Source organism: Anomaloglossus baeobatrachus, chromosome 11 (genome assembly GCF_048569485.1).
Source record: "Anomaloglossus baeobatrachus isolate aAnoBae1 chromosome 11, aAnoBae1.hap1, whole genome shotgun sequence".
Taxonomy (NCBI): domain Eukaryota; kingdom Metazoa; phylum Chordata; class Amphibia; order Anura; family Aromobatidae; genus Anomaloglossus; species Anomaloglossus baeobatrachus.
The window spans coordinates 145,029,669-145,044,987 of NC_134363.1; the positions used below are offsets into that span (position 1 = coordinate 145,029,669).

The 15,319-nt window shown below is 52.9% G+C and overlaps 1 protein-coding gene across 6 annotated transcripts in view; it reads right to left on the bottom strand.

Annotated features, from left to right (window-relative positions):
* The window catches only part of LOC142256862 (uncharacterized), a 130,637-nt gene that overhangs the window by 83,730 nt on the left and 31,588 nt on the right, over positions 1 to 15,319 (bottom strand). For 5 of the 6 annotated variants that reach the window (XM_075328802.1, XM_075328803.1, XM_075328801.1 and 2 more), the window contains exon 5: positions 12,739 to 12,822. The exons of the other annotated variant lie outside the window; for it this stretch is intronic. In XM_075328802.1, the coding sequence (XP_075184917.1) occupies positions 12,739 to 12,822 (84 nt within the window). The remainder of the gene's footprint in view (positions 1 to 12,738; positions 12,823 to 15,319) is intronic. 6 annotated transcript variants of the gene reach the window in all.

Sequence of the window (15,319 nt, forward strand, 5' to 3'; positions counted from 1 at the left end):
TAGAGCAAAAAACCGGAACAACCGGAGCCTCTGTCTACAACAACAGCCGGTGAAAACACACGGAACAAGAAAACTGCCAACAGGCAACAGGGAGGATGCTGGGTCTCCCATTACGGAACTATAAGAAAAAGAATTTACGGTAAGTAAACAAAATTCTCTTTTTCTTCATCGTTCCTTATGGGAGACCCAGACCATGGGACGTCTCAAAGCAGTCCATGGGTGGGAATAAACAGAAAACTGAGAAGTAGGCGAAACCTAACTTCACAAATGGGCGACAGCCGCCTGAAGGATGCGTCTGCCCAAGCTCGCATCTGCCGAAGCATGAGCATGCACTTGGTAGTGCTTCGAAAAGATGTGCAGACTAGACCAAGTGGCAGCCTGACAGACCTGCTGAGCCGTAGCCTGGTGCCTGAAAGCCCAAGAGGCACCGACAGCTCTGGTCGAGTGTGCCTTGATCCCCGACGGGGGAGGCACCTGAGTACACTGGTAGGCATTGGATATGGCCGACCTAATCCAACGAGCTAGGGTCGGTTTAGAAGCCGAGAGACCCTTGCGCTGACCTGTGGTCAGCACAAAAAGTGAGGTGCACCGCCTAAGAACAGCGGTGCGTGACACATAGATCCGGAGCGCCCGCACCAGATCTAAAGTATGCAACGCTTTCTCAAAGCGATGAACAGGAGCCGGACTAAAGGAAGGCAATGAAAGAAGGGAATTTTGTTTACTTACCGTAAATTCCTTTTCTTCTAGCTCCAATTGGGAGACCCAGACAGTGGGTGTATAGCTACTGCCCTCTGGAGGCCGCACAAAGAACTACACTTAAAAGTGTAAGGCCCCTCCCCTTCTGGCTATACACCCTCCCGTAGGAGTACAGATTCCTCAGTTTTAGTACCAAAGCAAGAAGGAGGAAAGCCAATAACAGTTTCAAAAACAAATTCAATCCGATAACACGATCGGAGAACTTAAGAAACAACATGAACAACATGTGCACCCGAAAAACGAAACCCTAAGAACAAATAGGGCGGGTGCTGGGTCTCCCAATTGGAGCTAGAAGAAAAGGAATTTACGGTAAGTAAACAAAATTCCCTTCTTCTTTTTCGCTCCTAATTGGGAGACCCAGACAGTGGGACGTCCAAAAGCAGTCCCTGGGTGGGTAAAAAGATACCACATGAACGGGCTGTCAGACAGCCTCTTCCTACAGGTGGGCCACCGCCGCCTGAAGGACCTGTCTACCTAGGCTGGCATCTGCCGAAGCGTAGGTATGCACTTGATAGTGTTTGGTAAACGTGTGCAGACTCGACCAGGTAGCCGCTTGGCACACTTGCTGAGCCGTAGCCTGATGCCGCAATGCCCAGGACGCACCCACGGCTCTGGTAGAATGGGCCTTCAGTCCAGATGGAATCGGAAGCCCAGCAGAACGGTATGTGTGAAGAATTGGTTCCTTGATCCACCGCGCCAGGGTGGATTTGGAAGCTTGCGATCCCTTATGCTGACCAGCGACTAGGACAAAGAGCGCATCAGAACGGCGTAGAGCCGCCGTGCGAGAAATGTAAATCCTGAGTGCTCTCACCAGGTCCAACAGATGTAAACCCTTTTCAAATTGGTGAACTGGATGCGGACACAAAGATGGTAAAGTGATATCCTGATTGAGATGAAAGGAAGAAACCACCTTGGGAGAAAACTCTGGAATTGGACGCAGTACTACCTTGTCTTGGTGAAACACCAGGAAGGGAGATTTGCAAGATAACGCCGCTAGCTCGGACACTCTTCGAAGAGACGTGACCGCCACAAGAAAAACTACCTTTTGTGAAAGCCGAGAAAGGGGAACCTCTTTCAAAGGCTCGAAAGGCGGCTTCTGGAGAGCAATGAGAACCTTGTTCAGATCCCAGGGTTCCAATGGCCGTCTGTAAGGAGGAACGATATGACAAACTCCTTGGAGAAACGTGCGTACTTTAGAAAGCTGTGCCAAGCGCTTCTGAAAGAATACGGATAGCGCGGAGACTTGACCCTTAAGAGAGCTAAGCGACAAACCTTTTTCCAACCCAGACTGCAGGAAGGAAAGAAAAATTGGCAATGCAAATGGCCAGGGAGAAAACCCTTGAGCCAAGCACCACGCTAAGAATATCTTCCACGTTCTGTGATAGATCTTAGCTGAGGATGGTTTTCTAGCCTGTCTCATTGTGGCAACAACTTCATGAGATAAACCTGAGGCCGCTAGGATCCAGGACTCAATGGCCACACAGTCAGGTTCAGGGCCGCAGAATTCAGATGGAAAAACGGCCCTTGAGACAGCAAATCTGGACGGTCTGGTAGTGTCCACGGTTGGCCTACCGTGAGATGCCACAGATCCGGGTACCACGACCTTCTTGGCCAATCTGGAGCGACGAGTATGGCTCGATGGCAGTCGGACCTGATTTTCCGGAGAACTCTGGGTAACAATGCTAGAGGTGGGAACACATAGGGGAGTCGGAATTGCGACCAATCCTGAACCAAGGCGTCTGCCGCCAGTGCTCGGTGATCGTGAGACCGTGCCATGAAAACTGGGACCTTGTTGTTGTGCCGTGACGCCATCAGATCGACGTCCGGCGTCCCCCAGCGGCAACAGATCTGCTGAAACACGTCCGGGTGAAGGGACCATTCTCCTGCGTCCATGCCCTGGCGACTGAGAAAGTCTGCTTCCCAGTTTTCCACGCCTGGGATGTGAACTGCGGATATGGTGGACGCTCTGCTTTCCACCCACGTCAAAATCCGTTGGACTTCTTGAAAAGCTTGGCGACTGCGTGTTCCCCCTTGGTGGTTGATGTACGCCACCGCCGTGGAATTGTCCGACTGAAGCCGAATCTGCTTGCCTTTCAGCCATTGTTGGAAGGCTCGCAGGGCAAGATAGATTGCTCTGATTTCCAGAACATTGATCTGCAGGGAGGACTCTTCCAGAGTCCACATCCCCTGAGCCCTGTGGTGGAGATACACCGCTCCCCACCCTGATAGGCTCGCATCCGTCGTGACCACTGCCCAGGACGGGGGAAGGAACGACTTTCCCTGTGACAATGAGGTGGGGAGAAGCCACCAACGCAGAGAGTCCTTGGCAGTCTGAGAGAGGGAGACAGTCCTGTCGAGGGACGTCGATTTCCCGTCCCATTGGCGTAGAATGTCCCATTGTAGAGGGCGCAGATGAAACTGCGCGAACGGGACTGCCTCCATTGCTGCTACCATCTTTCCTAGGAAATGCATGAGGCGCCTCAGTGAGTGCGACTGGCTCTGAAGGAGAGATTGCACTCCAGTCCGTAGCGAGCACTGCTTGTCCAGTGGAAGCTTCACTATCGCTGAGAGAGTATGAAACTCCATGCCAAGATAAGTCAGAGATTGGGTCGGGGTTAGATGAGACTTTGGAAAGTTGATAATCCACCCGAAACTCTGGAGAGTGTCTAGTGCCACCTTCAGACTGTGTTGGCATGCCTCTTGAGAGGGTGCCTTTATAAGCAGGTCGTCTAGATACGGGATGACCGAGTGACCCTGCGAGTGCAGAACAGCTACTACTGCCGCCATGACCTTGGTGAAGACCCGGGGGGCTGTTGCCAGACCGAAAGGTAACGCTACGAACTGCAGGTGTTCGTCGTGTATGACGAAGCGTAGGAAACGCTGATGCTCTGGTGCGATCGGCACGTGGAGATACGCATCTTTGATATCTATTGATGCTAGAAAATCTCCTTGAGACATTGAGGCTATGACGGAGCGTAGGGATTCCATCCGGAACCTCCTGACTTTTACGTGTCTGTTGAGCAACTTTAGATCCAGGACGGGCCGATACGATCCGTCCTTTTTTGGGACCACAAACAGATTGGAGTAAAAACCGTGACCTTGTTCCTGAAGAGGGACGGAGGTCACCACTCCTTCCGCCTTTAGAGCGGCCACCGCCTGCAACAGAGCATCGGCTCGGTCTGGTGGTGGAGACGTTCTGAAGAAACGAGTTGGCGGACGAGAACTGAACTCTATCCTGTACCCGTGAGACAGAATATCCCTCACCCAACGGTCTTTGACGTGTGACAGCCAGATGTCGCCAAAGTGGGAAAGCCTCCCACCGACCGCGGGTGTGGGAATCGGAGACTGCAAGTCAGGAGGACGCCGTCTTGGCAACGGTTCCTCCGGCTGTCCTTTTTGGGCGTGACTGAGACCTCCAAGAATCTGAGCGTCTCTGGTCTTTTTGAGTCTTTTTTGACGAGGCGAATTGGGACCTGCCCGGTCCTCGAAAGGACCGATAACCAGACTGACCCTTCCTCTGTTGGGGTCTGTTTTGTCTGTGTTGCGGTAAGGATGAGTCCTTACCCTTGGAGTGTTTGATGATTTCATCCAAACGCTCTCCAAACAATCGGTCACGAGAAAAAGGCAAATTGGTTAAGCACTTCTTGGAATGAGAATCTGCTTTCCAATGTCTCAACCACAGGGCCCTACGCAAAACAACGGAGTTGGCTGACGCCACTGCCGTGCGGCTTGTAGCGTCAAGAACAGCATTAATCGCGTACGACGCGAATGCCGCCATTTGCGAGGTCAATGGTGCTACCTGCGGGGCAAATGCACGTGTGACGGAGTCAACTCGCGCAAGCCCGGCTGAGATAGCTTGGAGTGCCCATACGGCTGCAAAAGAAGGCGCTAATGACGCTCCAATCGCTTCATAGATGGATTTCAGCCAGAGCTCCATCTGCCTGTCAGTGGCATCTTTAAGTGCCGCTCCATCTTCAACTGCAACCAAGGATCTAGCTGCAAGCCTGGAAATTGGAGGATCCACTTTTGGACACTGGGTCCAACCCTTGACCACCTCAGGGGGAAAAGGATAGCGTGTATCTTTAAGCCGTTTAGGAAAACGCCTTTCAGGATAAGTGTGGGGTTTCTGGATTGCGTCTCTAAAGTCAGCGTGGTCCAGAAAAGTGCTTAAAGTACGCTTAGGGTATCTGAAATGGATTCTCTCGTGCTGCGAAGCTGACTCCTCCACAAGAGGAGCTGGTGGGGAAATATTTAACATCTTATTGATGTTAAATATAAGATCATTAACTATGGCGTCACCATCTGGTGTATCTAGATTGAGAGCGGTCCCAGGATCAGAATCCTGATCAGTTACGTCCGCCTCATCACCCATAGATTCATCTCGCTGGGATCCTGACCATTGAGATGAATGTGAAGGCCCGTCATAGCGAGCCCGCTTAGGCTGCCCGGGGCCATCGTCCGAGTCAGAGTCTTCACCCTGAGGTGTATATGCCCGTCCCGGAGCTTGGAGCTGAGGGGGACCAGGGGGCAATGATTGCACAGTGTCCGTGGCCTGAAGTACAGGCCTAGCTCGCAATGTGTCAAGAATTTGTGACATAGTGAGAGACATTCTGTCAGCAAAAGCTGCAAACTCAGTTCCTGTCACCTGGACAGCATTCACAGGTGGTACACCCTGGGTCACGTCCAGCAGAGGTCCCGACTGTGCAAGCGCCGCAGGGGCCGAGCACTGCACACAATGGGGGTCCGTGGAGCCTGCCGGTAGAAAAGTCCCACATGCGGTGCAGGAAGCATATAATGTCTGTGCCTTGGCACCCTTGCGTTTTACGGACGACATGCTGCTGGCTCTCTGCAATGTGAGAGAGTCTATAGCCAAAGGGCGACCAGCGCTATGCAATACAAAGTATTTGTAGAAACAAAATACTAAGAATACTACTGGCACAAGAGGGGGTGAGCCCTGAGGGCTGCTTACCGCCCGCTGAATAGCGGGTAAGAGGCTGCAGAATTCCTTGTCTGGGTCTCCCCGGCTCCCCTCTGCAGCTCAGCGTGTCAGCAGGAATGGCTGCCGGCGTCTGTGGAGAGGGGCGGTCCGTGGGAGTTCCCAAACAAAAGTGCGGGAAACAGTGTCCCCTCTGTGCCGATTGTGAGGGCTGGAGTATGTAAAAACGACTCCAGCCCTCAGCGCTGATGCACTGGCCAGCGTCCCGCCCCTCTCCTGACTGGCAGGTCTGGGGGCGGGAACGAACGGAAGCAGGCCGCAAAAGCCGGGGACTCGAGTTATCAGCGCGGCCGCCGTAAAAGCGCGGGCCGCGCTGAAGTCCCCGGCGCACCACAAGTGCCCGCCGCGCCGCAGTCCCAGCGGCCGGCATGACCGATTCCTAGACGTGGCCAGCGTCCCGCCCCTCTCCTGACTGGCAGGTCCGGGGGCGGGAACGAACGGAAGCAGGCCGCAAAAGCCGGGGACTCGAGTTATCAGCGCGGCCGCCGTAAAAGCGCGGGCCGCGCTGAAGTCCCCGGCGCACCACAAGTGCCAGCCGCGCCGCAGTCCCAGCGGCCGGCGCGACCGATTCCTAGAAGTGTGCCTGCTTCAGCGAAGCTGAATGAGGCCATGGCACAAGCGCCGTAGCGCTGATGTCCCCCGGCGCACTACAACACCCAGCATGCTGCGGTGTGAGCGCCAAATGCACGGGGACACAGAGTACCTTGAGGAAGCAGGGCCATGTCCCTGATGTACTCCGCTCCATCCAGCATCTTCTCCAGGGGCTGTAGATGGAGCACGGTCTCAGTGCCTGGAGACCAGTAAATCCCACTTCACCCAGAGCCCTGTAAAAAGGGATGGGGAAGGAATCAGCATGTGGGCTCCTGCCGCCGTACCCGCAATGGGTACCTCAACCTTACAAACACCTCCGACATACAGTGGGGTGAGAAGGGAGCATGCTGGGAGCCCTGTATGGGCCCTCTTTTCTTCCATCCGACATAGTCAGCAGCTGCTGCTGACTAAAAACAATGGAGCTATGCGTGCGTGTCTGACCTCCTTGCGCACAAAGCTAAAACTGAGGAATCTGTACTCCTACGGGAGGGTGTATAGCCAGAAGGGGAGGGGCCTTACACTTTTAAGTGTAGTTCTTTGTGCGGCCTCCAGAGGGCAGTAGCTATACACCCACTGTCTGGGTCTCCCAATTAGGAGCGAAAAAGAAATGTCCTGGTTAAGGTGGAAAGGAGACACCACCTTAGGGAGAAAGTCCGGAGTCGGACGGAGAACCACCTTGTCTTGATGAAAAACCAAAAAAGGTGACTCCGAAGAGAGCGCAGCCAAATCAGAGACTCTCCTGAGAGAAGTTATGGCCACCAGAAAGACGACTTTCTGTGAAAGTCGAAACAAAGAAACCTCCCTAAGAGGCTCAAAGGGGGGTTTCTGTAAGGCCGTGAGGACCATATTAAGGTCCCAGGGATCCAAAGGCCGCCGGTAAGGCGGAATGATGTGAGATGCGCCCTGCATGAAGGTGCGCACCTGGGCCAGTCGGGCGATACGCCGCTGGAACAACACTGACAGAGCAGAGACCTGTCCCTTAAGGGAATTGACGGCTAGTCCTAGCTGTAGACCGGACTGTAGAAAGGACAGGATGGTCGGCAAGGAAAAAGGCCAAGGGGCATGGCCGGAAGAACGACACCAGGACAGGAAAATTCTCCAAGTCCTGTGGTAAATTTTGGCCGAGGAAGACTTCCGAGCCTGAGTCATAGTGGAGATGACTTCGGAAGGAATGCCGGAAGCCGTCAGGATCCAGGACTCAAGAGCCACGCCGTCAATCTGAGAGCTGCAGAATTCTGGCGGAAAAACGGACCTTGTGAGAGAAGGTCTGGGCGGTCCGGAAGATGCCACGGCACCTCTACGGACAGACGGAGCAGGTCTGGGTACCAAGCTCGCCTGGGCCAGTCTGGAGCAATGAGTATGACCTGACGGCCCTCCATTCTGATCTTGCGCAGGACTCTGGGCAAGAAAGCTAGAGGGGGAAACATGTAAGACAGACGAAACTGGGACCAATCCTGAACCAGCGCGTCCGCTGCAAAGGCCTGAGGATCGTGGGAGCGAGCCACGTAAACCGGGACCTTGTTGTTGTGCCGGGATGCCATTAGATCCACTTCCGGAGTGCCCCACTTGCGGCAGATCGACCGTAACACTGCCGGATGCAGAGCCCACTCGCCGTTGTCCACGGTTTGACGGCTGAGATAATCTGCCTCCCAGTTTTCTACGCCTGGGATGTGGACTGCGGATGGGGTGGACTTGGAGTCCTCTGTCCACTGAAGGATGCGTTGAACCTCCAACATTGCCAGGCGGCTGCGAGTCCCGCCCTGGTGATTGATGTAGGCAACTGCTGTCGCGTTGTCTGACTGGACTCGAATGTGCTTGCCCGCCAACAGGTGGTGAAAGGCTACGAGAGCTAAGAGCACAGCTCTGATTTCCAGCACATTGATCGAGAGGGCTGATTCGGACGGAGTCCAAGTGCCCTGTGCTCGGTGGTGGAGAAATACTGCTCCCCAGCCGGATAGACTGGCATCCGTGGTGAGGATCACCCAGGACGGGGTCAGGAAGGAGCGTCCCTGAGACAGAGAGAGGGGCCGAAGCCACCACTGAAGAGAGCTCCTGGTCTGTGGCGACAGAGCCACCAACCTGTGCAAGGAAGAAGTCCGCTTGTCCCAACAGCGGAGACACTCCGCTGACAGTCTGCACTGGATGAAGCCTTGACAAGAAGGTCGTCCAGGTACGGAATCACTGCCAACCTGGAGGTGCAGAACTGCAACCACTGCTGCCATGACCTTGGTAAATACTCGAGGGGCCGTGGCTAACCCGAAGGGGAGAGCCACGAATTGGAAATGTTCCTCTCCGATTGCAAAACATAGCCAACGCTGGTGTGAAACTGCAATTGGCACATGCAGATAGGCATCTCTGATGTCGATGGATGCCAGGAAATGTCCCTGGGTCATTGAGGCAATGACTGATCGCAGAGACTCCATGCGAAAATGCCGCACCTGAACATGCTTGTTGAGAAGCTTGAGATCCAGGATGGGCCGGAAGGAACCGTCCTTTTTGGGGACTAGGAAGAGATTTGAGTAAAAACCTCTGAACCGTTCCCTGGCGGGAACCGGTACAATTACTCCGTTGGCCTGCAAGGATGCCACGGCCTGAGAGAAGGCGGCGGCCTTGGAGCAGGGGGGAGTTGACAGAAAAAATCTGTTTGGCGGGCTGGAAGAGAACTCTATCCTGTAGCCGTGGGAGATGATATCCCGCACCCACTGATCGGAGACGTGTTGAAACCACACGTCGCCAAAGTGGGAGAGCCTGCCACCGACCAAAGACGTTGCTGGCTCGGCCAGATAGTCAAGAGGAGGCTGCCTTGGTGGCAGCAGCTCCTGCGGACTTTTGCGGACGCGGCTTCTTGCGCCAGGTGGGCTTCTGGTCCTTGGCTGAGTTAGTGGACGAGGCCGAGGGCTTAGAGGACGACCAGTTAGAGGAACGAAAGGAACGAAACCTCGACTGGTACCTGCCCTGGACAGGTTTCCTGGTTTTAGTCTGTGGCAAGGAAGTACTCTTCCCGCCAGTAGCCTCCTTAATTATTTCATCCAGTTGTTCACCGAACAGCCTGGACCCAGCAAATGGGAGCCCAGCAAGGTACTTCTTTGAGGAAGCATCTGCCTTCCACTCTCGAAGCCACAAGATCCTGCGGATAGCGAGGGAATTAGCGGAGGCCACCGCAGTGCGGTGAGAGGCCTCCAGCATGGCAGACATGGCGTAGGCTGAAAAGGCTGAAGCCTGGGAAGTTAAGGCAACCAATTCAGGCATAGAGTCCCTAGTGAGGGAATGCATCTCCTCTAGGGAAGCAGAGATGGCTTTGAGAGCCCACACTGCTGCAAAGGTTGGGGAGAACGAGGCCCCTGCCGCCTCATAGACAGACTTGGCCAGGAGGTCAACCTGGCGGTCAGTGGGATCCTTAAGTGAGGTGCCATCAGCTACAGATACAACTGTCCGGGCTGAGAGTCTAGACACCGGAGGGTCTACCTTTGGTGAGTGAGCCCACTCCTTGACCACCTCTGGTGGAAAAGGAAAACGGTCATCAGAACCACGCTTTGGGAAGCGTTTGTCAGGACAGGCTCTGGGCTTGGACACAGTGGCTTGAAAACTGGAGTGGTTAAAGAACACACTCCTTGTTCTCTTAGGCAAGGTAAACTGGTGCTTTTCTGCCAGAGAGGGATGCTCCTCTGATACTGGCGGATTGAGGTCCAGTACAGAATTAATGGACGCAATCAAATCACTAACATCTGCATCACCCTCGGTCAGATCAATGGGGCACATGGAGGTAGCGTCCGAGCCCCCAGTAAAGACATCCTCCTCGTCCTGCGAGTCGGCTCGTGAATCGGAGCCACGGGACGAGGAAGGAGAGGGGACCCTGCGTCTCCTTTTAGGAGGACGGGGTCTGGGAGCAGATGAAGAATCCTCTGTGATCTCTGCAGAGCGAGCCAAAGCAGCAGAGGCGCCCTGAGAAGGGGGCTGATGCATGCTCAGCAGAGTCCGGGAAAACTCTCCCATGGAGTTGGCAAAGGACTGGGAGATAGACTTAGAAAACAATTCTACCCAAGCTGGGGGTTCAGCCACCGGGGCCGAAGCAGCCGGAGGGACCACTGGGGAGACTCCAGGCTGAGGCACCACCATGTTAGAGCAGGCATCACAATGAGGATATGTGCTCGGTTCAGGCAGTACGAGCTTACATGCAGTGCATATTGAGTACAGCCTTGCAGCCTTGCTCCTAGTGTGAGACATGCTGCTGAGGTGGGGGCTCTGCAGTAAAGAACACACTCCTTCAGAATGACCCCCAGAGAGTGTATAAGAAGGTCCACAACCAGAGGTTGTGGCTTACCAGACCGTTTTGTGTGCCCTCCGGATCCCACTGCTCGGACCCCCAGACAGGTTGCAGAGATGCAGCAGCCAGCGCCGATCAGTGTGAGAACGCTGATAAAATGGCGCCGGAGTGAGGAGGGGGGGCGGGGCCAAGAGCGGGAACCGGAGGGCCAAGGAGATATACAGGGGAGGGAAACATCTCCTCAGAGAGGAGTGTCCTCCCCTGTGCTGAACGGCCGGTGGGCGGCGCCGCACTGTCCCTCTGCATGACTGACATGCAGGGGCAGTGAAAACGAAAGTAGGCTGCAGCCGAAGCCGGGGCCTAAATTTTACAATGCGGCCGGCGCGCAGGCACCCTCGGAGCGGTTCTCTGGTGAAAACCGGAGAACCGTCCGGAAATGTCACAAAGGTTGCATAACACACTCTCCCCAACATTAAAGTGCAAGGGACCCCCCTGACAATAACGTCTCAATACTTAGCTTGTGAGACGCAGGGCCAGGTCCCTGAGGGATGAGTGCTCCGTCCGGCAGGGTCCTGAAAGGGCTGCGGATGGAGACCGGTCTCCTGCAAGGCAGTGAGAACCGTGCTAGCTCCCACTTCAAGCCAGAGCCCGAGGGATGGTGAAGGAGCGCGGCATGTAAGGCTCCAGCCTTGAAATCAAGCTTAACAACACCGCCGACACAGTGGGGTGAGAAGGGACATGCCGGGGGTCCAGCTTGGACCCGCTTTTCTTCAAACTCTTTAAAATCAAAAATCAGATGAGAATGCATGTGTGGATGTGTGCCTCCTGAACACAAAGCATTGAACTGGCTAGATCTGGTTATCCAGGGGGTGTATATGCTCGGAGGGAGGAGCTACACTTTTTAGTGTAGTACTTTGTGTGTCCTCCGGAAGCAGAAGCTATACACCCATGGTCTGGGTCTCCCATAAGGAACGATGAAGAAAAGCAATCAAGAAAAAGGCGTCCGTGGAAAAATAATAAATTGCTCACAAAAAATCTAATTGTGCAAAGTGCAATAAAGTGCATATAGGTTTAAATATTAACAATATGCAATATAATAAATAATTTCACTTATTACAAAATAATACAAATAATAATTCTGAGTTATTGCACAAATCCACTAATATAAAAAAATATATATATATTATATATATATATATATATATATATATATATATATATATATCACTCCAGAGAAGTATTTTTAATATAACTATTGGACTCATAAATCCATCATATAGCAAATATGGAGGCTTTTTACATTTATAAAAAACAATATTGAATGATAGAAAAAAATATAAATATATATTGCACATACCCTATTGCACCAAAAAATAACTATTGCATAATTGAAGTATATCTAGCAGCACAATCAAGGCTATATTGCACAGTCAGGGGCCAATAGAATATCAATAGCCCAATGTAATGCAGGGTGATAGGATTGGAAGCACCCTGCATGCATATAAGTACCGTTTAAATAGGGAAGATAAGAACGGCCAGAACAAATAACTAGTGAGCAATTTAAACATATCAAAGTCAAACCACAATGTACACCACGCCAAACGCCGGCCCCTACGTACGTTTCGGTATTCCTTCATCAGGGGATTGTACAGTACAAGCACAGTGAATGGGGTTTCTAGAAAGTCCATGCCCACTGTGCTTGTTTTTCCCATAGCGAAAACTGACCTGCGGTGCGGCTTCCAGAGCCGCTGCATGTCAATTCTTTGCTGCGGAGACACAAGCGTTCTCTGCAGGGAGAACACAGCGAGAGACCGCAGCGACCCGAATCATGATCTTGGGCATGAGCAGCTGCGGTCTCCTGCGATGGAGACTCGCGGCCCCACAGGTCAGGACCTGCCGCGTCCATGATGAAGCGGGTCCTGATCGTGAGCATGTACCCTTATACTGCTTGCTAGAACAAATGCACATGTATGTAAATTCTGAGAAGACGCCGCATGGAGAATAATTAAAGGTAACAAATATGGATAATTAAAAGCATCGTGTGAACGGGAAATGACTGGATATTATATAGTAATATTATTCAAAATGGAAGTAGAAATATACACGAGTGATGTACCACGCATTACTGTACCTGGAACTCTGGAAATTTCAATATGTGATACAAATATATTTTGGCTGGACAGTGAATTTTCTGTGCACTTTGCATTAAATCATTCTGAGTGATAAAAAAAAAATAGTTATTACATTAACCAATTAAGTTTCAAAGAAGGGAATTTTGTTTACTTACCGTAAATTCCTTTTCTTCTAGCTCCTATTGGGAGACCCAGACAATTGGGTGTATAGCTTCTGCCTCCGGAGGCCACACAAAGTATTACACTTTAAAAAGTGTAACCCCTCCCCTCTGCCTATACACCCTCCCGTGGATCACGGGCTCCTCAGTTTTGGTGCAAAAGCAGGAAGGAGAAAACCTATAAATTGGTCTAGGGTAAATGCAATCCGAAGGATGTTCGGAGAACTGCAAACCATGAACCAAAAGAACAATTCAACATGAACAACATGTGTACACAAAAAAACAACCAGCCCGAAGGGCACAGGGGCGGGTGCTGGGTCTCCCAATAGGCGCTAGAAGAAAAGGAATTTACGGTAAGTAAACAAAATTCCCTTCTTCTTTGTTGCTCCATTGGGAGACCCAGACAATTGGGACGTCCAAGAGCAGTCCCTGGGTGGGTAAAAGAATACCTCAATAAAAAGAGCCGAAATACGGCCCCCTCTTACAGGTGGGCAACCGCCGCCTGAAGGACTCGCCTACCTAGACTGGCGTCTGCCGAAGCATAGGTATGCACTTGATAGTGTTTCGTGAAAGTGTGCAGACTAGACCACGTAGCTGCCTGACACACCTGCTGAGCCGTCGCCCAGTGCCGCAATGCCCAGGACGCACCTACGGCTCTGGTAGAATGGGCTTTCAGCCCTGAAGGAAGCGGAAGCCCAGAAGAACGGTAGGCCTCGAGAATCGGTTCCTTGATCCACCGAGCCAAGGTTGACTTGGAAGCCTGCGAGCCCTTACGCTGGCCAGCGACAAGGACAAAGAGCACATCTGAACGACGCAGGGGCGCCGTGCGAGATACGTAGAACCGGAGTGCTCTCACTAGATCCAAAGATTGCAAATCCTTTTCACACTGGTGAATTGGATTAGGGCAAAATGAAGGCAAGGAGATATCCTGATTGAGATGAAAAGGGGATACCACCTTAGGGAGAAATTCCGGGACCGGACGCAGAACCACCTTATCCTGGTGAAACACCAGGAAGGGGGCTTTGCATGACAGCGCTGCTAGCTCAGACACTCTCCGAAGTGATGTGACTGCCACTAGGAAGGCCACCTTCTGCGAAAGACGTGATAAAGAGACATCCCGCAGCGGCTCGAAAGGTGGTTTCTGAAGAGCCGTTAGCACCCTGTTAAGATCCCAGGGTTCCAGCGGACGCTTGTAAGGTGGGACTATGTGGCAAACTCCCTGCAGGAACGTGCGGACCTGCGGAAGCCTGGCTAGGCGCTTTTGAAAAAACACGGAGAGCGCCGATACTTGGCCCTTGAGAGAGCCGAGTGACAAACCCTTGTCCATTCCGGATTGAAGGAATGAAAGAAAAGTGGGTAAGGCAAACGGCCATGGAGTAAAACCGTTATTAGCGCACCAGGATAGGAAGATTTGCCAAGACCTATAATAGATCTTGGCGGACGTAGGCTTCCTGGCCTGTCTCATGGTGGCAATGACATCCTGAGATAACCCTGAAGACGCTAGGAGCCAGGACTCAATGGCCACACAGTCAGGTTGAGGGCCACAGAATTCAGATGGAAAAACGGGCCTTGTGACAGCAAGTCTGGGCGGTCTGGAAGCGCCCACGGTTGACCCACCGTGAGATGCCACAGATCCGGGTACCACGACCGCCTTGGCCAGTCTGGAGTGACGAGAATGGCGCGACGGCAGTCGGACCTGATCTTGCGTAACACTCTGGGCAGCATCGCCAGAGGAGGAAACACATAAGGCAGTCGAAACTGCGACCAATCCTGAACGAACGCGTCCGCCGCCAGAGCTCTGTGATCCTGAGACCATGCCATGAATGCCGGGACTTTGTTGTTGTGCCGTGACGCCATGAGATCGACGTCCGGCGTTCCCCAGCGGCGACAGATCTCTCGAAACACGTCTGGGTGCAGAGACCATTCCCCCGCGTCCATGCCCTGGCGACTGAGAAAATCTGCTTCCCAGTTCTCTACGCCCGGGATGTGAACTGCGGAGATGGTGGAGGCTGTGGCTTCCACCCACTGCAGAATCCGTCGGACTTCCTGGAAGGCTTGACGACTGCGAGTGCCGCCTTGGTGGTTGATGTATGCGACGGCAGTGGCGTTGTCCGACTGGATACGGATCTGCCTGCCCTCCAGCCACCGATGAAAAGCCAATAGGGCTAGATACACTGCCCTTATTTCCAGAATATTGATCTGAAGGGATGACTCTATCGGAGTCCAGGTTCCCTGAGCCCTGTGGTGGAGAAAAACCGCTCCCCACCCTGACAGGCTCGCGTCCGTGGTGACTACAGCCCAGGTTGGGGGTAGGAAGGATTTTCCCTGCGACAGAGAGTTGGGAAGGAGCCACCACTGAAGTGACGTCTTGGTTGCAAGGGAAAGAGAGACGTTCCTGTCGAGGGAAGCCGAACTCCTGTCC